General features: G+C 36.0%; 1 protein-coding gene across 1 annotated transcript in view; it reads right to left on the minus strand.

Moving 5' to 3' along the window:
- Window positions 1-316: 316 nt before the first annotated feature.
- DOK6 (docking protein 6) overlaps window positions 317-25,546 on the minus strand; it is a 239,760-nt gene continuing 214,530 nt past the window's right edge. Inside the window, exon 8 of the mRNA XM_041472901.1 lies at window positions 317-456. Coding sequence (XP_041328835.1) covers window positions 317-456 — 140 coding nt within the window. The remainder of the gene's footprint in view (window positions 457-25,546) is intronic.

Below are 25,546 nucleotides of genomic sequence, written 5' to 3' on the forward strand. Positions count from 1 at the left end.
CAACCAACACAGTTTCATTTGTTTCCACCACTTTCTTACAACACAGACGTGTCCCCCTTCCTCCCTCCCCCCAACCCCCCAACCCTCTCCTTTCTGAACATATCGACAAAAGGAACGGCAAAATAAATAAATAAAGACTTAGCCTCTGCTTCGGGGAAGCCGCCTCTCCAGGTTTCCGCATTGGCGGCGCCCCGGCTGGAGCTGGTAGGCATCAGTTTTCACGGCAAATGGTGGGTGCAGAGGGGGCCAGCGTCTCCCCAGTCCTGGCGGGAGGCTCCAGGCTCAGCTGTCCATGTGGGCCGGCAGCCCCCGGCTGTCATTGCACCAGCCCCGAGCCGTAGCTGAAGGCGTAGCTGCTGGCCAGTGACAGCGGCTGCTGGTGCTCCTCGCCCTGCTCCGACGGGTAGCTGGGAAATGTCTGCGCCCGGGACACCTTTGCTGAGCCGAGGCTGTGACCTGGAGCAGGGAGAGACATGAACACCCAGGATGTAAGTGGGCTTTGAAGATTTCACCACGGACACAGACCCCAGTGGATTAACTTCCTACTGTCCCACGGTGCCAGGTTGCCTGGAGAGCAGAGTGCTTCATTGGGCCCTTCTGGGGCTGCAGAGAGGGCATTCCCTGTGGCTAAGGGCACACGTGGCTGATAGATTCCCAGCCAAGGCAAAAGGCCCCAGACCCAACTCAGATATAATTTAGGGGTAGAATTATTTTTCAAAATTTCAGAGTGTCGTATTTGTGTATTTTCTTCTTAATAAGTCTTATTTATGTCAGTTAGGGCTCACAAACAACTAGCGCACATCTCTTACCTGAAGCACTGCCCATCAAGGTAATACCATGGGTTTCAAAGGGATTAGTCCCACAAATCCCATTTCATTTACGTACTTCTTTGAACATGGTGCCAGTTTGTCAGGTAAGCATAGCACCACCGTAATTCCAAAAGGAACTGGCAGTGGGATATGGTTCACATGGGAGAATACTCTTTGGGAGGAGAATGTGCACTTTTCCAGATGGGCTTGTAAATCTCATATAACCATTGCTTTAATCAGCAAGATGGGAAAGCACATGTGAAAAGCCAGTTATGAAACTCAGGTAACCCTAATGACCCAATTCTATAACCTGATAGTTTTCCTACCTCGTATTTTCTTTTGAAATTGAAATTTAATAAGTAACAAAAAACAAACTTCCAAAATGCATATTTTTGTGCAATGTGTCTTTTTTTTTTTTTTTTTGAAATGTATATTGAAGCTTGGATTTAAAATGGTTTTACACAATGCTTAAAAAAATATCTTAATACACTTATTACCTGTAGGAACACAAAATCATATTTTTGTGTGGTTGACATATTTTTATGTCAACCACAGAGATGTTAAAGAATAGCTGCAATGGTATAGACTCAAATACTAAAGCTGTTTCAAACTGTTTCAAAACAGTTAGCAGCTGGCCCAGTAGTGCTGGAACCAAGGATGCTGTTCACCGGACTTGGGAAAACTTTTCCTCACTTGCATTTGGAAAAGTTTGATCATAACACATTACTGACTTCCTCACGAAAAACCCCATGGGTCCCCCTGAACATGAGACTACCAGAGCAATGCTGGGACCAAGACAGAAAAAAATCCTACTAAATGAAAAATAGAATAAAAGGTACATCTTAGTGACAACGAAGACAATAAAAGCAGAATCTGAATTCCCAGTGGCATGTTAATGATCATAAAATCCCTCTCACAGTACAAGCAAGCAGGATGAATTTTTTATGTGTATTTTTAGTCTTCATTCATTGGGTTAAATTAACATTGGCTACCAAAACTTGACTGACATGAAAGGTTTAAATGTTTTCTGCTCAAGAAGATTTTACATCAAACTGAATTAAAGTTTATGGTGACTGTGTGATCTGAGCTACACAGTAGGTGATAATGTTTGTGAATAGTCTTAAAGGTTTTATTGCTTTGAGCAACTTTTAACCATTATATTAAATAAGGCCTTTATTCATGTTTTGCTTTTGTTTGGGATTACATCACAATTACTGTCACTTTATTGCTTAATCTAATGCAAACCTAAACATGAGAAGATTCATGATTCTAGATTTTAATTTTGTGTTCCAAATCTGCCTCATTTCCTTCTCAGGAAGTAAGATTTTGCTTTTCTTTTACCCAGAAGAAGAATCATATGTCTTTTAAATGCCATAAGGAACTGCTAAACCAGGCACATGATTTCCTATGCAAAATTTGTCTCTTTCCTACTAATAAAGATAAATAAAGTATGTCAAGTTATAACTTTCCTTCATTCTCTTCATGTATTTTATCCAAAGAGTACAAAACAATCCCTGTGACAATGAGCAGGAGGAAAGAGACTTACTAACAGAGTTCCCTAAACTCAGGCCTATTTGTGTCATCTGCTGTATCTTGTACTATTAATTTTAAATCCACTTTTGTAGAAGAGTGTAGCTTTAATACAGTGATGAAGAGTGCCCCTAATACACTAATTTCTAGCTAAGGAATTTAGGCAGTGTCTTAGAAGGTAGAAGATGAATTTGAACCTATTAGGGTTAAAAAGAAAATTAAATTCAGGTCTTTCATTTCCAAAAGCCAACACATCCCTTGCTGTTCTTTAAAGGAAAATTTGTAGATGCTAAATGTCACAACAGGGCTAGTTTTTGCCATTCTGCAGCCAAAGAGTTTAAGGAGGAGAGTTCTTCTCTCCTAACTGCTAGGATATGTAGTGAAATAGAAGAAAGACAGACAGATTGAAAAGATTAAGTACACATAACAGAGCCAAGAGGTCTAAGATGTCTGGCTGAGGTTCAAGCTGAACAGTATAACATCAATCTATGAAAATAATAGCAAATAGAGTAGAGGACATTGGTGCAAATAAAATGGGAGAGCTATGGGTAATAGAAAAGTTACAAGTTTGGGAAGAATGGATCTAGGCAATATATTTACTTTCAACATATTTTTTTAAAAAAAACAATTAACTATGTTAATATACTGCAATAAATGAACAAGAAAAAAAAAAAAAACAATTAACTATGTTAATATACTGCAATAAATGAACAAGAAAATGATGGTGGCAAAATAATAAAATAGCCCAAAGGTTCCAAGTTGACTCTAGACTGCTAAGCAGTAAATTTCCAAAATTTTAGGACACTTTTCAGATTTTTGTTAAAATTCAGCATATCACATACTGGAAATTCTATATTATAATAGAGTCTCGTATTTTGATTCCTAAATATTATTTTAAGATTCATACATCTGATCAATCTTATGGAGCCCTAGGTACTGCAGTGTCTCCAAAGTTACACTTTATGTCAGCAGTAAGGATTTTGAAACTAAAGATACAGGTAAAGTATTTGCAGTGAAAGATTAAAGTTGCACAGCTTTCTGAGTTTCCTGCTTCAGTCATATTTGGGCCTTAAAAGGTTAAGAGAGAAGAAGAAGAAGAAGAAGAAGAAGAAGAAGAGTACTGTTTGTGGATTTTGTAGCTCTTTGGTATTGCAGTGGCTTTTAAGAACACAAAACTAACTCTTCCCTACAATTCTGAAGTCAGCACAAGATAAATTTAATTCACACAGATTTCATGACCTGAAGACACCAGTGGAGCTGGGGGAGGTTTTTTCCCCTATGGCTTACAGAGGAAAAGTTGGGGTTTTTTTTCTGTTCCAGGACAGGACCTTGGAAACATAAGTATTACTCAGCCTGCTTCATCTTTTATTCAAATTTACTCTCAGGATTATAGAATGCAATGAAGCTGCAGTCCAAAGCAATTAGGTATGAATGATCCATCAAGAAAATTTAATGTAACCCAGTAAATTACATTAAATTAGATTTTTCCTGATCTTAATTATGTTGGAAGCCGAGGCAGTATACTCAAGGATCTTATTTCATGGCATGGTGCTTATTTATAACAATTCTTTAGAGGAAAAACCCAATGGTTTCCTAGTAACAGCAGTGACTGATGTACATATAAGTAGATCGATCACAACTTCTGAGAGAAAACTTGCAGTACTAAGCTAAATGAAAAGGGAAAAAAAAAAAAGAAAAGAAGAGATCCAGGGATGAGCTTTAAAAGCTCTCTTACTGCTGCTTATTGGGAGATATTTCTGTTTTAGATTCAGAATTCAAATTCCTAACTAGAAGGCAGGTGCCAATCATTTTTCTTTTCTAAATGAAATAAAGGTCACTCTTCTCTTTTCAAATACAATAATTCAAGGGATTCTCATCTGATGTTCATTGGTTAGAGCATTCATCTGTGATGTACAAGTCCTGTGTTAAAATTCCCCTCTGCCTGTGGGTAAGGTTCAACATTACACTTTCTGTGGAAAATCAGCTGAAAACGTTCCCTTTCTGCTCTGTACTGACACTGCTGCTCACTGTCCCTCAGTTGTGCCATTTGAGACTGCAAAGCTCCTTTGCAGACTGAAGCACTTCAGTCATCTGGTGTGCAAGAGCCCTACAAAACTCTGTACTGGCAAAACTGAGGAGCAGGAACAACCAGCCAAGGGCAAGAGATGGCAGGTTTTTTCTCAGGCTGGTTTCCCTGGCAGATGGCTTGTTTGGCAAATGATGACCTGTGAGCAATGTGCCACCAAATGCGGGTGAATGCCATCGCCACCAGACTGCTCACAGCTCTGATGCAGGAGCACTTTGGAAACCCCATGCCTAAGCTCTTGCCATACAAGATGTAATATAAGTTTATGTTTCTGCAGTACAGTGATTAAAAATTAATAGAACCAGAGACTCCCGTGTTTCAGCTTCTGTTGCAGGCCTTTAATTACCTTATATGAGATAGCCATTAGGTAAAAATAAAGACATCTGCAGCTGCACAGCAAGCTTTCATCTGGGATTTCTTTACCGCTGAACAGATGACTTTACAAACAAAAGGCTGTACTTCTAATACATTTATATTTTTCTAGGTAAGAATAATAAATTTATTTTTGAAATTAAAATTTGGTATTTCCATTTCCAAGATTATGAGCACAAAATTGAAATAATTAAATTAAAGCCAATTGGATATCTTTATTAGTATTGTGTTTTGTATTTGGGAGTCTCTGAGATTACGATTGCAGGAGTTCTGCAATTGCTATAGTTGTTTCTTTAATGCTACAGAAAAATGGTGCTCAAAAGAAATTTCTATGAATCAATCAGTGCAAGCTAAGAATAAATAAAGTGAATCAATTGTTCCATTGTAAAGCAGTTGTTTCTTTTTAGAAATATTAATTGGAAAATTCTGTTGTTCACAATAAACAGAACAGTCTGGGAAGCAGGGAAACTGAGATGATGAGATTTTATCATTGCACAACAGGATAGTGCAAGAAGGTGGAAAAAACCCAATTAGCTAACAGATGTTTCAAGAATGAAACATTAGTAAGAAGGAGTTAGCTCTATGTTGTTTCCTCACACAATTCTCCCTGGACAACATAAATGCAACTCTTGAGCCTGAAAAGTTCCCAAAACTAGTAGCAGTGTTTAATCTAGATTTGTGTTCTCTAAGGACTTTCCCAACAGCAGCGAAAGCTCCTGTTTATACCAGAGGAGGCCCAGAGATTGTACTGAGGTTATCGTTTGAATGGGGAAGCTTGTCGCAAAGTGCTTCAACCTCTGATACTCTTTGCAGCATTTTTGTCAGGACACAGGACAGAGTGGGAAAGGCACTGTAGCTATGCACTGAAATCCCACTAGGGAAAATTAAACTCTTACTGAAAAGACCTAAATTTTTATGACTGCTTATTTCAGATGGAAGCTTTTATCCTCTAAGAGCTTTTGTTGCAAAGAAAGAGACTTCATATTTTATTCTGGAAAAAGAAAAAAAAAATTTCTCCAAAAAACCTTTGGTCTCAAATCAGTTAAGTAGCTATTATTGCATCAAAAAGGATACTTTCATTTAAGGCAGAAAATAAATGATTGCTGCTATCCTATTTATAAATTGATACTAGTTAAAATTCTGCCAACTCTCTGTATTGAATATACAGTGTCTTCTATTGAGCTACTGATGACAAAGCAGCTTTTCCTTCTCTGCTGTTAGATGATTGGAAAAACTAAAGCAAAGTTTCATAGCAGGACAAACTGCTACAAAGCAAAACATTTATTTTGCAGTAATGATGCAGTTGGATTGGAAGGGCATTAATTGGTACAGCAATTATTATGCTGTCACTCACAAAAAGATGCAATGGAAGGCAGCAGATGGAAACTGAAAAACAGCATAAACTACATTAGAGCATATTGATTTCCATATACTTATTGAAAGTAAAACTGTGGGCCTGTTTCAGTTCCAAATAAAGAAATACAAATTTTCCTTTGAATTTAACTGCACTTGGGAAAAAAACTCCAGGGAACACAGCTGGGCTCCAACTCTCATGTATTCTAAAATAATCTTGGATTTAATTCCATCAGATACATATATCTTTCTGAAGGGAGAAAGAAAATCAAAAAACCTAATTTTTGGGACAGAATTTTAAGAAAATGGTTTAGTTTGTTTATTATAAATACTTTTGAATTAAACTAATTTAAATTGAGAATGAAATACATAGGAAATATATGAAGAGAATGAATGACAAACTCTTAGCCTCCCCCCCTTTCAAAATATTTATTTTTCATTCTTAATTGAAAAATAGTTTCATTTTCCTCAGAATTTGAAATAAAAATAGTAACTTTTTAACTGTACAGCATCAAGATTAGTAAGTACTTGAGTAGATACATATTTGTAACAGAGCCATATCACTTTCCAGAATTGGAAGACTATTATTTAACTTAAAAGTCTTTGGCACTGTCATCAAGTCCTCCTCTAGAAAAGAAGGAGCTTTAGATATGCATGTAGAAGAGCCTGCAGGATTGCCAGTTTAAGACAAACAAATTTACAATATGCTGATTTTCAACATTCAATTTTGACACAATAATTCTGGAGTTTTGTGAAGATTGTATCTACACGTCAATATTTTGAAACACAGAAAAATTGTTTCAATACCTACAATGTGAATTGCTTGTAAATATTATGCACAGGAAAAACAAGCATTATTTCATCTGTACCCCTACCTAAAATAGTAGGTATTTAAAAGCAGTATCTTGAAATGTGTAATTAAAGGCACTGTATTGACTGAAGCCCAGGTCGGCCTAATTGCTGCTGTGTTTTTCTGGGAAGTGTTTTCAAATACTTGCTGTCCTGATGCACTTAACCTGTGAAGCAGCTGCTTAGACTATCACAAGTTGATGTAGCTCCTGTGGTAGAAATATTAGAACATCAACCACAACTTTCTCAAGAATTAGTAGGTTTATCTTGATCTCTGCTTTTAATTTATTTCCATTAATTTTTTTTCCTAATAATGCATTTAGGTATGTTTATAAAGGGAGGAGACATATATAAATCCATGCTACCTAACATCTCCACCCATGGCAGGAAAAAGAAAATTATTTACACATCTCACATTACCCAATAGTTTTTTCCATTTTTGCTCATGTTTCTGCTGCCAAAATCTGACACGTATTTGGAAAAACGGATCTATTTTACATATTATATCTCTTTGACTGGTGCTCTTCTATTTATTATCTGTAACTGTAGGCCTGTGTGCCTGAACTTCAAGGAGATTAAGTAAAAGAAGCAGCAATTTTTGTAGTTTTGTGCTCTGAGCCAATGTCCAGGTAGGCATAATAAGCTTGTAGTTAGCTTTCTTACATTGTCTTCCATATAAAGGCCACACCAGTCCTTGCAGAGATTAATTCATTTTGTCTTTGCAGCTTTTTGCACTTGTGCTAATGTTGGAGTACTAAACCAGCCCCCTCTCACCCTCTGTCCTAAGTCCAGCTCTTTAACTATGCCAACACAGTCGAGAAAGGCTCAGTCATGTTCCCACTTGACACAAAATTAGGCTGAGGTCCAAATTTGCTACAAAACAAACACCATTTTCCAGCTGAAGACTCTTGGAAAGAAGGATTTTGAGTTTTGTTTCATGGATTCTGTAGAAGTGAAATTTTCTGCAGTGATACTTTGAATTTTTAGTTTATTGATTTAAAAGTATTTTTCAGGGGAACCCTGATAGCCTGGCATTGACCAGCGTCATATTGCATCCCAAACTATTCTGTAATACAATGAAATACATTCTTTTCAATAATTTTTCTTGTGAGAGTATAAAATCTTCTATTTAAAAAAAAAATCAATTAAAGAAAGTATTGAGCTGCTCTTCCTGACTTGCTATAAGTTAGGAGAGTTGCAGGTTTTTCTGAACCACTACAGAGATGATCCAAAATTTGTGTGTACGGAGAAGTTACTACGGTCAAGGATTTTGTTTTGCACTGAAAGATATAGGCATCACGACTTGAGGAAAAGCTTTCGAGAGGAAATGTGGGCAGTTTAGCACTAAAATGTGCCAAAATGTCAGCAAGTTAATTAACAGAAAATAAAATCTTGAATGAGTGCCCTAACAAAGCTACCTGAAAAGGCTGAGTACTTTGTCCAAGGTGGCCCAATTTAGTATTTAAACCACAGGCTTAGTCAACCAGAAACTAATATAAAGCCTAATATAAAACATCCCCACATAAGTTGTAAAATCAAGGTTCATAATGAGAATACTAGCTGTTTCTGAACTTGTGCCTGTGCCAAGTAAATTTATTTCATTCACCACAAAAGTAAAAAAAGACTAAGCATTTTTATACACAGTGAATATAGTTTCACTTTCCTATTCAAGCTCAAAACTCAATGAATTTTTTTAACAGAAACTTCACAAAGCAGACATTCCATGGTGGTAATACTAAGGAAAAAAAAAGGTAGAGGAGAAATTTCTGTAAGTGACAATTTCCTTCACTTCAAGGAACGTTTGAATGAGATCAAATTGCAAAATGCAAGAAATAACAAGAAAAGAATGCTCTGATCCTAAGTGCATACAGGAAAGGCTAAAGTGGGGGGAAGAGACAACAGCTAGGGAAAACCCAACAAGGAAATTATTTTAGTGTTTACTTTGTATCATGGAGACATAACAAACTAACAAAAGAAAATACTCTGAAAAATTAACCTGCTCCAGGAATAATTGAAAAACAGGAAGAATATAAAGCTAGTGAAAAAACCCAAATGTGAAGGATAGATAAAATTGTGTGGATTGAGTTACTTTTTCTTAAATAATTGAGTTACTTTTTCTTTTCTGCCGTGTCTAAGCAGGTAGAGCTCCACACTTGGCTATCTGCTTTTGACCCCTGGGTAGAGCATGAAGTCATTATGACAGTCAGCTGCTGGTAGATCTCTGGGCAGAAATTGGAGCATAATTTCATTTTACATCCTTGCAAAGTACATGTACCAGAATAATTTAAAGCTGGTAGCTATGTATGTAGTGTCATCATCCTGGTTTAGCAATTTGTTAGCTCAGTCCACTTTTCCCTTCCTCAAAATGTTTATGTCATGTTTTTATTACAGCCAAACCGAGTGCCCCTTCAAAAGAGAGATTTTATCAGATAGATTGTTAAAAAATCAAAGCCTAAATTTATCTCTGATGTAACAGAAAGCATCTTACTGAAAAATTCAACGTAAAAATGCAAATTTATACATTGCATATCACTTTGATGATAGGAATATGTCACTGTTAAATATTTATTGCATTTCTAATCATGTTGACATTTCTCCTTGGATACACTATTCCAGAAAACTCTATACAGGCCTGATGAAATTCAACTGATACTACAGACAAGAAGTGAAACAGTGAATTTCTAATTTAATATTAGAATATCTAAAGTGAAATGAAGGAAAAAATTTCTTACATCCATACAAAGTGTGTAATGTGGAGATAGTATATTGCCTTTGAAAAGGGGGTACTATTGCAGGAACTATTGATTGATCAGTACTGTTTAATCTTGTGGTGTTATAATTCTGCTGATCTTTATATTGACCAATATTTCCTGGCCTGGTAGTATTTTCATTATAAACACTCCATTCACAAAGATTTATCACTAGCCTATAAAAAATATTGCCATAAAATTAAACTCAGCACATGAGGTCTGAGAACACAGTCAGAGAGCAAATTTGGTCTGACAGAATGGAGGGAATATGTTTCTCACCACATTTTATGTAAGTAAAATACAGCCTTGATTGGAAAAAAAAATTAAAAAAATAGAGAAAAATTGGCAGACAGTATAGCTTACATTGCTTAACATAGGGAAAAAATGGGGATAAAGGATTTATACCAGCCCAAATGGATATTTATTCTACAAAAACTATATTTAAAAGACAATTTTATTATGTGAGTAGAACATGAGAACTAAACACATGTAAAACAAAGTCTAAGACATGCAGGTGGTACATCTGAGCCCTTTCTTTTGCACTGCCAGCCAGTTTCTTTGCACACCTGAAGAATTAGGGAGATTAATGTTAGCAAAACTAACCCTTATCAAAAACAGACACAAAAAAAGCAAATCAAATTGCAAAACATGTTTTATGCATGTTTGGTTTCCACTGTGGAGTCAGATCTGCTCCACTCCTGGGCTGTTCAAAGAGGCAGGAATGCCTGGCTGTTGGAAATGGTCCTGAGGTGTAACAGGACCATCATTTTAGCATTTCAGCTGTGCCTGAGATGACCTCAGCAAATGGTTGCAATGCAGATTCAGCCCTGTTTGAGCCATGCTAGAGCTTCTCTCTGTACAAAAGCAGCAGAATTCATCATCTGGTTTTGATCATTTTCCTCTACCTCTGTTATAAAACTCAGAGTCATCCTATTACTGCACTTCCACTGAAGGAAGTTCCCTGAGGACAAAGTGCCATTCAAACCGCAGACAATGTTGTCCAAGAATAGGAAAAAGCCTTGGACTCTGGTAAAATGCCTTTCCTTCAAGGAACTTTGTATTTATGTTGTAACACAGGGATTAAACCTTGCTTGTGTGTACTTTGCTGGGAAGAGAAGGAGGAGGGTGGTTTGTGTGAGATAAAAAACACCTTTTCCAGTTTGATAAAATGAGCTATTTAAACTGACTAAAGATTTTCCACCAATGAGAAAAATTCAGAGAAGATCTCACATTAATATATGCAGGGATGAAACACAGCTTTCAGAATTTCTCCCTTTCAAAGTCTACTTTTTTACCCATATATTAAAAGTATTTATTAAACCATTTGTTATTCAGATTTGGGGTCTCTATGAAATAATTTTCTATGAAATTGTCCTTAGAAGTATTCTTTAGAAGATCTTAATGTTATTTCAAGCTGCAACTAGATAATAATAGTAGATGCCATGTAAAAGCGAAATATTGTATTAGCTGATAATTTGCTCTCTGGAAATGTTAAAAAGTTTCCTGAAACACCTGAAGGCAGGAAGACATACCTCTCCACCAATTCTAAAGGAGAAAGGACTTTCATTTTTTTTTAAGTGCAATTTGAAATTATAGACTGTCCTTAATAAGACTTGAGACAGCAGGCACAGTACACAAAAAATACAGAAATGGATTTTATGACATGTATTTGAGGTATATTTTGAGGTGTTTGGTAGTAGCCATTGCAAGTGGTGGAAGAGTTTATGAAATGGATGGAATAAAGGAAAGGTCTCTTTCTGTACTGAGTGTAACAGCACTCTAAGTTATTTTGTTCCTTGCAGAGATTGCATATATAAAATATGTGGCAATAAGGCAGTTCACAGAGAGGAAACAAATTATTTTCCTTTATAATTTATTCTCTAAAATAAAGAAGTTTATTGATTTTTAGATTATAGAAGTTTAATTGGAATAAAGTAGATGTCTAAAACATCAATGAAGCACTCAGGAAAGTTAATCCATTTTTCATGACTCTATAAATAATTTCTTCTAGCTGTAAAAGCCTTCAATTACCCACCAGGAAATCAAAAACAATGGCACTAATTCACTGAGGGATGCAAGTGATGTTCTTTTGCTTTTTTTTTTTCCCTGAAAGGGAATTCACTGTGAACAAACTGGACCATTTTTATCACACTCGTGTAAAAGTAGAGGAAATGAGTGGAGGTAAATCTGGTAAGGGGTGTCAAGGAACTTGATCTGCTTGTTTCTGGAGAAGGGAGGAGTCACTTTTCCTTTTTTAGACAACAGAAGAAACAGCTTAAACCGAGGCACTTCCTTCCACACCCATCTCTCCCCCCCCTCCACAATAAGCAAATAAACAGAATATGAAAACCAATTATAATAGTAAAAACCACTGAAAGTGCCACCCACATGCCCTCCCTGGAAGATCATTATTAAAATTGAAAATATTCTGTCCTGTGTTTTGTTTTTTTTTCCATTCTTTAGCTGAGGATGGTTTTTTTTGTTAGCATTCCTTTTGTGGCCTCTCAACTCACAAGAAGCTGTTTGAGCAGCTCAGCAGCAGTCCCTTCAAAAGATTTCCTCAATTCCAGCTGCTGGGAAGAGAGTCCTGACAAACCCAATTGACTGATCTGCTGAAGCAGGAAGGGGTAGAGAACTATCACTATCTTAAATGACATTCATCCTGTCCTATCTCACTGCCTGTTAGTGAAGTGTTACTAAAGCAAGCCAGGAAATGACAAAAAAGCATGCCCGCAGCACAAGACAATAAGCAGCAATCATATCAGAACATGACATGTACAAAGTAATTACACTTCCTACAGACATTTAGGGAAAAGAGTGTGACATTAAAGCAAGGCACTTTACTGATGGCGATTTTGCCACTGGCTTTGACTAGGAAGAACTGTAACACAGATTTTAAATTCATTATGAATGTCGGGAGTGGTAGCACACAGGTAAGAGATGCTGAGGTGAACAAAGATGAATTAATCTTGCAGAAGGGTTGAATGCTACAGATATTGGTGGTTGGTAGCAGTTTAGCTAACAGCAAGACAGATAGCATAGAACCATCAGCAGTAGAAGGGGAAGAAAAGTAACATAGAGGATCCACTTCACAGTTCCTGAATGAAATCTCTGGAATTTTTTACATGTGGCTAGACCATCCAGTGCTCCAGTCATTTTCAGCTATTGGTATGGTCACACAGTGGCATGTGAAACCCAGAAGCTGCAGCTCAGACACAAAAGAGATTCAAACCAGCTTCTGCCACCACAAAAGGCTTGCTGCCTTTTGTGCTATTATTTTTTCCTTTCGGTGCCTATTACAGCAGAGCAGCACATAATGTGGAAGCATACAGTATGAAACAGTATTCCTGAGTTATGGTACTACTTCTCCATGAACGCTGCAAAAATTATTACCTTGCATGTAAATTTTTAGGTTTGCTAGTACAGCTCTAAAAGGAGGGAAGTAAATAATAGAATACAAGTAGCTTTCTGGCTGGACAAATAAATAGGAATTTAGGGAGCTGAAAATCAGCTGTGACTTAAAAGGAAGTTAAAGTATGAATTCAGCAGAAATGACAACTCGGCAGGTACCATACCTGGTGAAACATGTTATCATACTTTTACACTAAGGCAAAATGGCAGCTTGCAAAACTTTGTTGTACGAGGTACTGGCTTCAGGTTGCAAGAGTAAAGCCAAACTAAAATTAAACACCTATATTCTCTATTTTAAGAGTACAGTGAGGACAATATAAAGGGCAACAACTAATAAGACAAAACAAAACAAAAAAAGAAAATTAAACCCCCCAACAAATAAAAATATAAAAAAAACCCCCAAAAAATAAAAAAAAACCCAACCCCCCTAAAAAACAATTTCATAAAGCAAATGACTTTTACCAGTTTTCCCAATTTATGACTTTATAGCCTACTCCTCCCTGGAGCAATAATAATTAAAAATTAGAAATTGTGAGGACTTCTACTCATTACTTTTTAAACAGAACAAAGCAGTAATGTGCATTTCTTAGCTGAGTCCTCAGGCTGAGGTGTGAGATAACTCTTATAGAAAAAGGTATGCTATTAACAAAATATAGATGGGTATTTATTCCACAACCAGAAAAAGAGCTAAAATCTTTTATGTTATAGCTCACACCAGTGATGACTCCACTATCCTGATTATTCAGGACACTGATTCTGCATCACAAAATTACCATATTTACATCCCATTACTAGAACTTGCAGTTAAAATAATTTTCTTTATATAGTGTTGCAGCTGCAGACATGAGCACTACTAAGGCACAAAAGAAGGAGCATTCCGTGATTCTTGGGAGAGCTTTGTCTCTCACATGATTTTTGCATTCTTTTAAGATTTTATATTTTCCTTCCTAAGTGGGAGAATAGGATCCAGTTAGTTACTTCCACTTATGTCTCTTTGCAATGAATATTTAATGAAATACAGCAAAGGCTAGAGAAGCCTCTAAAGCAGCTCAAAAATTGAGGGACTACCTCAAAATGTCTGCCAGTCAGTACAACAGTATCTGGCTCCATAAATTCACTTTGAAAAACAAATGAAACAAGCATTTTTTTTTTTTCCTAGAACAACCATATGTTATAAGAGGAAATTTTCTGGGATGTGAAATCTGTCTGTCCATTTACCTTAGAGGATAACATGGAACTGAATTTAAAATGTGACTGGGGAGCTATCTAAATTTTAGAAGATATTCAGACCTGCTGCTGAGGGCTGTGAACCATATCCTTATAAATATGCCTATAAATGTGTTTCTCAGACAATACCTTGGGATTTCCGTAGAAGCAATGAGCAAGGGGAAATCCAATTTTTATGTCTTTGGTAGAATGACTAAATAGCAATGACTCAGGCAACTGGACCATCATGATCCATTACAGACTCATCCTATCCATACTAAATTGCTATTTTAAGAGCAAAAATGAGGACGCATTAGCAGCAAGGAACTCAAAATGCAGTGTTGCTGTTTGTACCGACCAGCCATTATTTGTCTTCATTTTAAAAATTAATTGCCCTGAAAAAGCAGCAGAGATGTATTAAAATATCTTGAATTTCCTCCCCCCAAAAGCAAAGAAGAAAAGAAAAGAAAAGAAAAGAAAAGAAAAGAAAAGAAAAGAAAAGAAAAGAAAAGAAAAGAAAAGAAAAGAAAAGAAAAGAAAGAGGAAAACCTCTACAGGACATGCTGTTTTATGCGACAGCACCTTTTCCAGAAGTGGGTTGAGGGAAAAGGAAGTATTATCTTAGTATTTTAACTTTGAACTGAGTAAAGCAGGCAAATAACATTCTTTGCTAGGTTTACGAACAGTGGCACCATCTGAGAGAATGCTTTTCCTCCTTTCCTCAAAGCAGAATTCAGTTTTTGATTTACTGAGTATCACCTTTTGATCAAAGACTTTACATCTACTGTAGTCACTTCAGTGATTTCACACAAAATCCTTTCCCGTTCTTTTGATGCCCTATTTTTGCCTAACAAGAGCTTAATATGCACATATCTTTAACTTACCAACTGGAAGCTATGAAACCAGTGAGAATAATTTCAAATTATGATCAATATCAAATCACTAAGACGATCTGTCCCTTGCTCAATCCACCTGTGATGTAGTAGGAATAGGGCTGGGAGGATTCCAGCTTTCTAATCTTTCTGCCTGGAATGCCATGCAGAGGGTAAAACACTCTTTTCATTATTCTGCAGTAGCAGCAGTCACTGTGCTACCTGCTTTGTGCTCAAAGGTAAAAGCACATGGATGGAGTACAGTCCTTTTCTAGTGACAAAAGGGAGCACCTCTTCAAACAGAGCCTCTTTTATTTTCCTCCCATTAGCATCATCTTGTAATGGCTCTAACTCCTGCCTAGAAAGCAGAGTTATTGCAGTAGGACTTGTCTGTAAATTAAATGATATTAAATGTGCATTTCCAAAGAGAGGTAGACTTTGTGATGATTTTTTCAAAACATGCTAGCTGATATAAAGCATTTATTCAAATTTGGTTTCCTGTGTCTCTCTAAATTCTGCTATTTAATTTATTTTCATCACTATATACAACATTTAATATTATATATTAAATTAGGAAGGTTGGTTTTGTTTTTAGAAAAAACTAAACAGCAAATAACAAAATAACCTAACCACTCTCCCCAGCAAATATTATTTGCAGATGAGAGTCTTTTTACAAATAATTTTAATTTGATAAATTATAAAAAAGAGATATAGTTGACTTTTTAAAATTTTGAGAAATATTAAGTTTATTATTAAACTTAAATATTATTTTTATTTAAAAATTTTAAATATTGTCAAGCAATAGGTGGTGGAAAACTTTTTGATGAGAAGATCATATATAACTTTTCAAAGGCTTCATACAACCTCTGATTCCATATTTCCATATCATGTTTTTTAAGTTAATCAGCAATATCATGCATAAATGTTTTTCATTAAGCATTAGAGAATAATTTACAGCAAATTGAAGATCTAATGTCACAAATCTTAAAAATATTGTAGTAGATCTTGAATGTTTTTGAGGTTTACTATTTATTTATTTTTTGCCATAGAAGGTAGGATTTATTTCATACACCTGGACTGTCTCTTTCTCTACTATGTGTTCCTCAAGAGCCCATACATTTAAAAAGGGACTTGATAAAAATGGATGCTTTATAGAGCATGTACTAAATATTATTGAGGGAAATGAAGAGAAATATATGGAAGTATAGTAAGCTGCGACACACCGTTAACCATTTTATCACCTGTAATGTGTCATGCTGGATTCCTTTGGCTGTTTACCCGTCTTAGAAACTCTAAATAAATCCATTTTTTTAAACTGGCGCTTTATCAGCTGGAATACCATTGCTGCTTAAAAGATTTTAATATCTCAGCTCCATTTATCACAGCTGCTGTCATGTCACAGCACTTAGCAGAACGTCCCACTGTCATATGAGAAGTTAGCACACCTGCTGAAAACTGTGAATATTAATTGACTGTATCACGATGCAAGTTTTTTTCATGCACCAGAAAAGTTAGATATAAAGCATCTGGATGAGAACGACCTGGTCCAACCTAAAAACTGGAAATTTTTTTCCCCCAAGGGATTTAATTTCCTGATTAAAAAATACTCTATTTTATTTCACATTGTTGTGCTTTTTGCCAGACTCACATTGTTGTGAGTTTTGCTGAGAAATAATTAGCCAAAATCCCTCTCTAGTTTAAACATTCTTGATGTGCTGAATTACTTTTTTAATTACTTTTGCTTCCTCCCACCACCAAAACAACACTGAAGCAGAGCACAGCTTTTTGTGCACCCAGGCATCACTCCAAGCTCCATCACTGTCCAGATATCAGCTGCAGACATGCAATTTCACCTCCTTCTGGAGGATTGGTCCTGAATGCCACCAAAATGACTTTGTGCTTTGAACGCAAAGGCTGATTGAGGCCCCAGTGCCTTGTTCCACCCCCAGGGAAGGCTCAGAGCTTCACAGTGCTGCAGCCACACCTCGGGACCCCGTGTGTGCTGGGGTCTCTTGTGCGCAGCGTGACAGCCGCGTGCGGGGCCAACGGCACAGAAAACCTCCTCAGCCTCATTCAGTAACTGGGGATCTGGCTGCAGATTCAAAGAGCTGCAGCCAGTTTTCCTTACACTGTCCACTGCCCAGATAATTGGTGTGACGTTTCATTTCTCCCTTCGCCAGGAGAAGACACTCGGGCAGAAAGTTCTCTTTTCCAGCCTGTGCCTCCGGCCCCCAGTAAAAAGGGCAATTATGTTTCGTGGTTCAGAGGCTGACACCTTTTCCAGGCTGGTCAAGAGCAACCTTCCCCTTCTCTATCACCCTGCTGACAACGAGACACGATAGAAAAAGAGACCAAATGTGTTTCCTGCAAATTCATGCTGTTAGGTAGTTATATGCAGAAAAAAACCTGCCAGTTGGATAATTAGGGATGATGCCTGTGGTGCCTTTCCTTCCTGCCCATTTTGATGCCTAAGCAGAATTTCTTGCCAAATACATGGCCCGTAGATTTAACTATTTCAGATAAACAAGTGGATTAATACTGACCTTCTAGATAGAAATTGTGGCTGTTTGCTGTTTCTCCCTTTGTCATTTTTGCTCTTTGTTCGTCCTTGGGGAATGGGACAACTTATATCATTGCATTTCAGTTTCATATATTGGTTTATATATTGAATTCATGAGAATTTTCATCTCTCTTTCTATTCAGGATAATCTCTATATTCAAATACAAATGTAAAGGACTACATAAATTCTGAAAACAGAGTTAAAATATGAAACACAAAAAGTTATTTTAACTTTGTACATTAGATTTAAATCACAATAAGATTTGTTGGACATGAAACTGCCATAGTATTCCTTTTTTCAGCATTCACTGGCTGCAACAGAAGAAAAAGCTTATATCTTCAACAAGACAACAGATTCAACCCAAGTAAGAAACTTAGGAATATTGTTCCAACTGAGCATTTTTACTGTCAAGACATCATAAGAGTGATATGATGAAATTAAATAAATAAGTAGCAGTTAAGGAGTACCAACTTTTTGGGAGCTGCTGCAGTATTGTCTTTCACACACAGCTTCCCTCAAATAAAGAAAGAAGAAATAAGGGGAAAGCCTTTACCCTGTAAGCTACTATAAAATGTACAAAGACAAGCTACATTCACAAGAGGGCAACCCGGCACTTTTCCACCATGGTAAGCGTTCTGTTTTATAAATATTTATATATCTATAAGCCAGCTATAGTCAGATTCTCCAAAGCTCATAAACAGAACAGCAACAAACATGGCAGCTAAGCTATTTCCAAGTGAAACAAATTGAGAGCATCTCAGAATAAAAACAAAGACCAATAGGAAATGCCTCTAAGTTTTAAAACAGCATAGCAGCATTTAAAGCCTTTATTTTCTTTATTGTTGCAGATATCTGTAAGAACAGATGGTTTCAAAAAGATGTGTTTCCATTTAGGCTTCTGCCGTACTGTATTTATGAGAATGCAGAGTCACAAGACATATGCCACCTGGCTTTGAGCTGTGATTCGTTCAGCTGCAGAACAGCATTAGGTGAAAATCTTTTGCAACACTGAAGAGGTTGCTGGAATTTTGTAAGAATAACAATCCTGCAGTTTGAAGCATTCTACCCTGTTTCAGGAAGAGTAACTATACCTGATATTGTGTTCAGAAGAAAAAGTAAGGAAGAAGAAAGAGTAAAGAGGTTCTTGTAGATTGAGGAACTAGCTTGTAACTTGGTTCTCATTGACAAAGACCCGTGGGAAAAAAAAATCTCACAATCCATATAAGCAATGAGAAGAAATGAGCTCATAAGCTCATGAAATCTAGTCCTGAAGTCTCTAATATCTAATATCTAATGCACGATCCATAAAAGTTACTTCTTTCCTTCTGAAAACATACACTTCAAATGCAAATGTAAGAGACTGCAAAAGCTCTGGAAACAAAGTTAAAAAATTGACCACACAAAGATATTTAATCTATACATTAGTGTTGGCATTCAGTCACAAGAAGATTTGTTGGATGTGAAACTGCCATAGTACTCCTTCCACTACAGCTCAGCACCTGCTCAGTTGCTTATTGCTGTTCTTTATATCTTACGGTTATCTTCTTTATGTACTTTATGGCATTTTAAAGCCATGTTTTCTCCTTTCAGCTGTAGGTTTTGAACAATCTTTGTGGAACATATTAGTTCTGTTTGAGTCCTGGAAAAGAGCACAAGGTGGCAGAGAATTAATCAAAGACTTCTTTTTGCATTAATCCACTCAGGGGCTGATACACAATTTCTAAGGGCTGAAGCACAGACAGCTACATGAAGTAGCTGCAAGGTAAGTTCTGGATGGATACAACCACACTACCTACAGAAAAAAGCAAAAAGAGGAAAGTGACCTGTTATTTTACTCTCAAAAAAAGCTGCCAACAAAGCTTTCTCCCCCATTGTGCCCAATGCTCCTCGCTGGGAATCCTGTGATCACAGCCAATTTATGGTTTTGGAAATATGTAATGTAGCAAAAGAAGTTTTTTAATTTCTGTATTCTAATGAAAGTTTAAATTTGATGACACATTTAGACAAGCACAGGATTTCACCTCTGTCTATCCCACATACTCAGTGCTGTGGCTTAAAGAGTCAAGGAAAGCAAACTGTTGGGGAAATCAAAACAAGCTGGAAAGGTTAAATGCAATGGAAAATATCCTTTGCTTATTAAAGAATGAAGAGTCATCCTTCCATCTGAAACAGCTAGAAATAAAAATTTTTCTTTTATATCTGGCTCATTTGTTCTGGTTAATTTCCTCAGTCTTGCAAAAGATTTCTGCCTAATATGACTGTGAAATTTAACAAATCACAGCTCAAAAGGGGGAAGATGTACTGACATTTTTGGTCATTGTTAAATGTACTTGACCACATTCAGAAGTGAAGAATGTTTTCACTTTAGAAATACTTGAAGTCATACTTCTTTAGAAGCTTAGCTTGCAGGAAAAGTGTAAACAGTGTTTTGAGATTCAGCAGAGATATTTATAGCCATTGTAAAACAAACAAAGAAGGCCAAACCCCAACATGTTTCTATTTTGATACCAAGTAAATGTACAGACAATCTCCATGGAGTTTAATGGATCAGTTATTGACAAGGTGATTTGCTTTGACTGGTCAGTTATATGGGCAGGTCTTGGCAGCCCTGGACTTTGAATTGTTTTCTAGATATATCATACAAGTCATATTCAAGGAATTAGATAATATCTTCTCAAGAGAGGTATACATATTATTAAACAGTTGTGTTATTATATAGAAATTAATTTATTTTTTTCCTCAGTATTCTCCCTGTGAGCTGGGAAAATCTCCAAGATATGTTAGTAAAGAACACTGAATAAATCTGCTACTGAAGGGCATTTCTCTTTAAATGCAGGAAGACTTTTAAAAAGAAATTGAACTGTATCTTCAAACTCTTTTCAAAATGTTCATTTATTTGCCCAGACTTCCAGCATAGACAACAACTACTGCAGATATATGTCACACTGATGTATCTTGTGGGAATTTTCACTTCAGAAATTGAGGCGAGCAGTCACCTGTATTTCAAACAACTCACTGAATGCAAAGGAACTCCTTTTATTCACTCAGCTACTTCATGCTCAGACTACTAGTGTAGGTGCAGAGGTCTGTTTATAACAACAGCATCAGCTGGACTCAATGCTACCCTTCCATCAGGAATAGGCTAGGGAGAATGGTATATCTGAAATAATAAATAAATAAATAATAAATAATAAATAAATAATACATCTGAAATAATTCTGGAAATTTCACCAGGGGAAAAACGTACAGTCTGAAAAAAATGATACATCTGTGTGCTAAATCTATGCCAATGCAGCGGCATTGCAGCTGGCAGCTGCCCAGGGATCCAGTTTAATGAAGACTCCCTCAACACAGATAAGTAACAGAACAGGGAACTTTTTACTCTTTCCCAGCCAGCTCTGCTGGTTCAGGGAAGAGACAGTGCACTGACAGTGCTACAATTCAAGTTGCCATTTTCCTAGCAGGTTAAATAGTGAGCATGCTCAAAGATTTGTGACCGTGCAGAAAGAATATTTGCCATTTACTCATGTGGTAATTCCCAAAATGCTGGTCACTGCCTTGACAAAAAGACAAAGGGCTTGAGCATCCTTTATTTCTGTGTTTCCCCATTCCAATCACCACTTTTTGTGGCATTACATTTACCAAACCTAACTCACACAAACTGAAATTGCACGGGAGTATGGTTTCTTGCTGTAGGATTGTTTTTAACGACAGCAGATGCTGTGCTCCAACTTTTGCATATGTTAAGGATACTTTCAGATCCTTTCATTGTGTGTGTACTGAACAGCAAATCTTAATTACTTGGGTCTGAAGCCACACCACGTTTAGTTGGATCCATTAAAAAAAATAAAAAAGGTATAGAAATTGTTCTTTTTTTTGTCACATGACAGAGTATTCCAATTTAAAATGTGTTTATGTTTCTAGGACACACTCTCTCATCCAGGCATATGCAGATTCATCCATCATGCATATGCCCAGAAAGCTGTTAAAACGTTTGAAAGTGTATTTAATAAGAAGGACATTTAAACCCACTTCTCTAGTATTAATATTATTATATTATTAATATATAAATTAATATTTATATATTAGTTGCCCCATTTCTAGTGTTAGCAATGAGCAGTAATTTGGCCATATGACTTCAGATAGTGCATAAAAATACAGACTGAAAGCATAACAGCATTTAGTTTTTACTCTACCATTAAGCAAGCAAGAAGAACAATTAGAATGAGTTGTGTAAATAGAAAGTAATGAATGGCAGCATAGATGTTTTCCCCCTACATACTTTGCCTTAGAATAACTCTGAAGAAGGAGCACCGTATGGCTACATATACAAACAAAATGCTACAACAGTGACACTGTCTGCTAACAGCATGGGAATAAAAAAACCCCAACCATTTAGCAATTCATGTGAAAACTTCATGACAACTAAAAGAAATCTAATACTAAGAAATTAAAATTATCACTTTTATGCTCTGTTTTTCTGAATTTAAACCAAAACATACATTTGGATTTAGACTTACAAACGGTGGAAGAAAGAAATTTTTAAACTTCTGAAGGTTTTGCTAGCAAATTAATGTCTCCACCCTGCTGTTATGCTAAAATTATGGAAAAGGAACCCAGCACTGTAGGTTTAATTTTGCCAAGAAAATAACAGTTCTCCAACTGTCAGGACTACATGCAGAACTATGATAAGCCTGCTTTAAGAAATGCTTACTTTCATGTAAAAATGTACAGCAAATAATTTCTTCAGGAAATAGGAATTTGTGCTGCACTTTAGACCATCACTGTGTCAAAGAGAAGAAGAAAAGTACAAAGATGCACATTGGCAAGTTATTCTGAATCCTAAAAACATAAACAGCCATGAGACACAGCCCATCTCAACAGATACTCTTGTTTCCATTAGCTGAACCGTCTGGATGGAGTTTTGTTATACCAGTTACACTAAAAACTCTGCTCCTCTGTCACAACATTCTGGAAAGACCAACCTAACTCCTCTTATACAGTATCTTTGTGCTAAAGCACTCCTTTGAAATTTCCTTTTGTGGTTGGGAAGGGGCAGACAGAAAAATTATTTGTATGCACTCATCACCACTTTTTTTTTTTTTTCAGCATCCTAGATGGACAAATCCAATCAAGTTCATGAATTAGTCTGATTAATAATGATTAATATGGAATCAAAGTAGAAGTTGCAGAAGTTTCTGCACTGCAGTATCTCTACTGCTATGTAATAGATCTAATTTGTGGTTTGTAAGTGTATTTGCGTACACTTACACACACAAAAATCTGCTATTTTCCCCCTGGCTAATCCAATCCTGTTTTCTTTTAAAGAATTAGTGCCTAGTGGCACTAAGATATGTCTGGAAGAGTATTTATGTCACTCACCTTTTTCTTTAACTCTGTCTAGGGATGCACCTAAGTAGTCTTGTAACTGTTGTGCTTTCTGACCACAGAATGGCATGTGGTCAAAAAGCCAATTAATTTTACCAAGTTAGGCTTCAGAAACTGTTTCATACATTGTTCTGGTGGCTAAGATATTTGACACTACTTAGGACCCTGCCTTATGAGCAGCAGAGAGCAAATGAAACAGCTAACACTTATTTAATAAAGTAATCTTTAATGAAAAGCTCTAGTAGAGGACTGAGATCAGATGAACTGGTGAGAGGGAAAATAAAATCTCTGAGAAAAATATAACCTTCTTAAATATGAGAATGAATAGTCTACCCTATTGCTAGCAAAAGTAATACGATAAACTATAGACTAAGAAGTTACACATTTTCAAATTTCAAATATCCTGCATTTTCAAATTTACTCTTATTGCACTTCTACAGCTCTGATAGAGGTTATTCCATCTTATTCCATCAAAAATCGCAGAATTCTCACCCAAAGTATGTATATTCAGGTCTGACCTAATATTGGCCTTTTTCCATTCACAGAAAATCTGGTCTCCTGAGGGTAAGAAACATTTTCTTGCAAGGACAGATACTTCTTTGCAATTCAACGGCAATAATGACAATAAATACAGCTCTTAAAGTCCTTTAATTGTAATCCATAGCTACATATTGTGCATGGGACAGTGAAACTAGAATGCCTCCTGGAGGTGTTCAAGTAATTTCAGCTAAAATGTTCCTTTTTCTAGAAATAATTCATATCTACTGGTCTCATGGTGAGTGGAGAATGTCCCTGTCCTTTAGGTAAAACCTATGTGCCACTTGTTTCAGCCAATTCAGTAGTATAATCAGACTTAGTGATAAAAACTGATGTTCTCATCATATGCACTCTCTATATTTTTGTCTGAAACCACAGAGATGTTGATGACAGGTTATGACTTTATGACATTTAGGAATATATTGGATCATCTATATTATATTTAGAATGACAGAAATGTGAATAAAGTAAAATAATTAGCTGTTTCTTGCATGGCTCTTTAATGTGAACAACAAAAAAAAGTATGCTTAATATGAAGAAAAGGCAAAATATTAAGATAAAATTTGTACACAAACGAGCATGACTATTCCCACCTTCCTTCACCCTTTTATCTGGGTACTTTTCTATTTCCTCTTTAAAAGGGCTGAATGTGCTGTGGCAGTTCTAAGGTTTGTCTGTTTGTATGTTTTTACCAGTGTCTTTGCCTGAATTTTCCTACACACAGTGATGGCCTTTGCTAACACAGTGGACAGAATTATAGTTCTGTAATGTATTATATTTTTACTACCAGGAAATTACAGAATAGATTGGTGGACCATGTGTCTCAATTGATAGTAAGGACATATGTTGGAGGTCAGTATGACTTTTTCTCCTTTTTGCTTGGAAATTTCAAGTGGAAAGCAAAATAATGGAAGTATTTAAACCAAAGCTGATTAATGATCCAGATGTTCACTAAAATCTATGCGTGTGATCTAATCCTTTAAGAATGATTACAGATAAGGTAATTTGTTCACGGACACAGTTAGTTGCTCTTGTCTGATAATAGTGCTTAATCTCCTTGGCATGGTAAATGCAATACTGAAAACAACAAAGCGGTTATCACCAGAAAATATACTAACAGAAGATTAAGTATATCCATCTGTACAGAGGGCCAAAATTGGTTTCGATTGCTGTTGCTAGAAGAAATGCAAGATAAAAAATATGAATGAAATCAAAGCAAAATTATACGAAGCCACTCATATATGTTCTCTCTTATGTCAACAACCAACAAAATGATGGAATATAAGTTTAGTCAAAAACAGATGCAGAATTGAATTATTTTATGCATGCACTGTGAGAAAACAAGATTATGAGCAGGTATACATACACAAAATTTCCCAAGTTAAAAAGCAGTTCTGAGTAAACAGTCTTAAAATTTATTAATTTTATTTTTAAAATTAATAAATGAAATTTGAGTCAAGGAATCAAATGGTATTAATAAAAAATCTTTTCCTAGAATTTTTTTTCTCTAAAATAAAACATTTTAGAAAAGTAATATATCATAACTCATCACTATCTCATGATATCAAGACAATAAATTAAGGTCTCCCAAACAATTAGGAAATTTAAAATTCTAATTTACTGGAGTAGATCCCATAATAGTTTTTAATACTCAAAAACCTTCTATCAAAATTAATCAATTTAAGAGTGTCTTAAAAAAGCCAGTTTCTTCTTTGGGCACCATCTATATTATATACACACATTAAAATACTACTTAATATTTAGATAATGGATATAAAATCAACATCTCTGATGTTCTTCCTTTTCCTAAAATCTACACATA

Source organism: Pyrgilauda ruficollis, unplaced genomic scaffold, assembly GCF_017590135.1.
Source record: "Pyrgilauda ruficollis isolate IOZ18807 unplaced genomic scaffold, ASM1759013v1 scaffold109, whole genome shotgun sequence".
Classification (NCBI taxonomy): domain Eukaryota; kingdom Metazoa; phylum Chordata; class Aves; order Passeriformes; family Passeridae; genus Pyrgilauda; species Pyrgilauda ruficollis.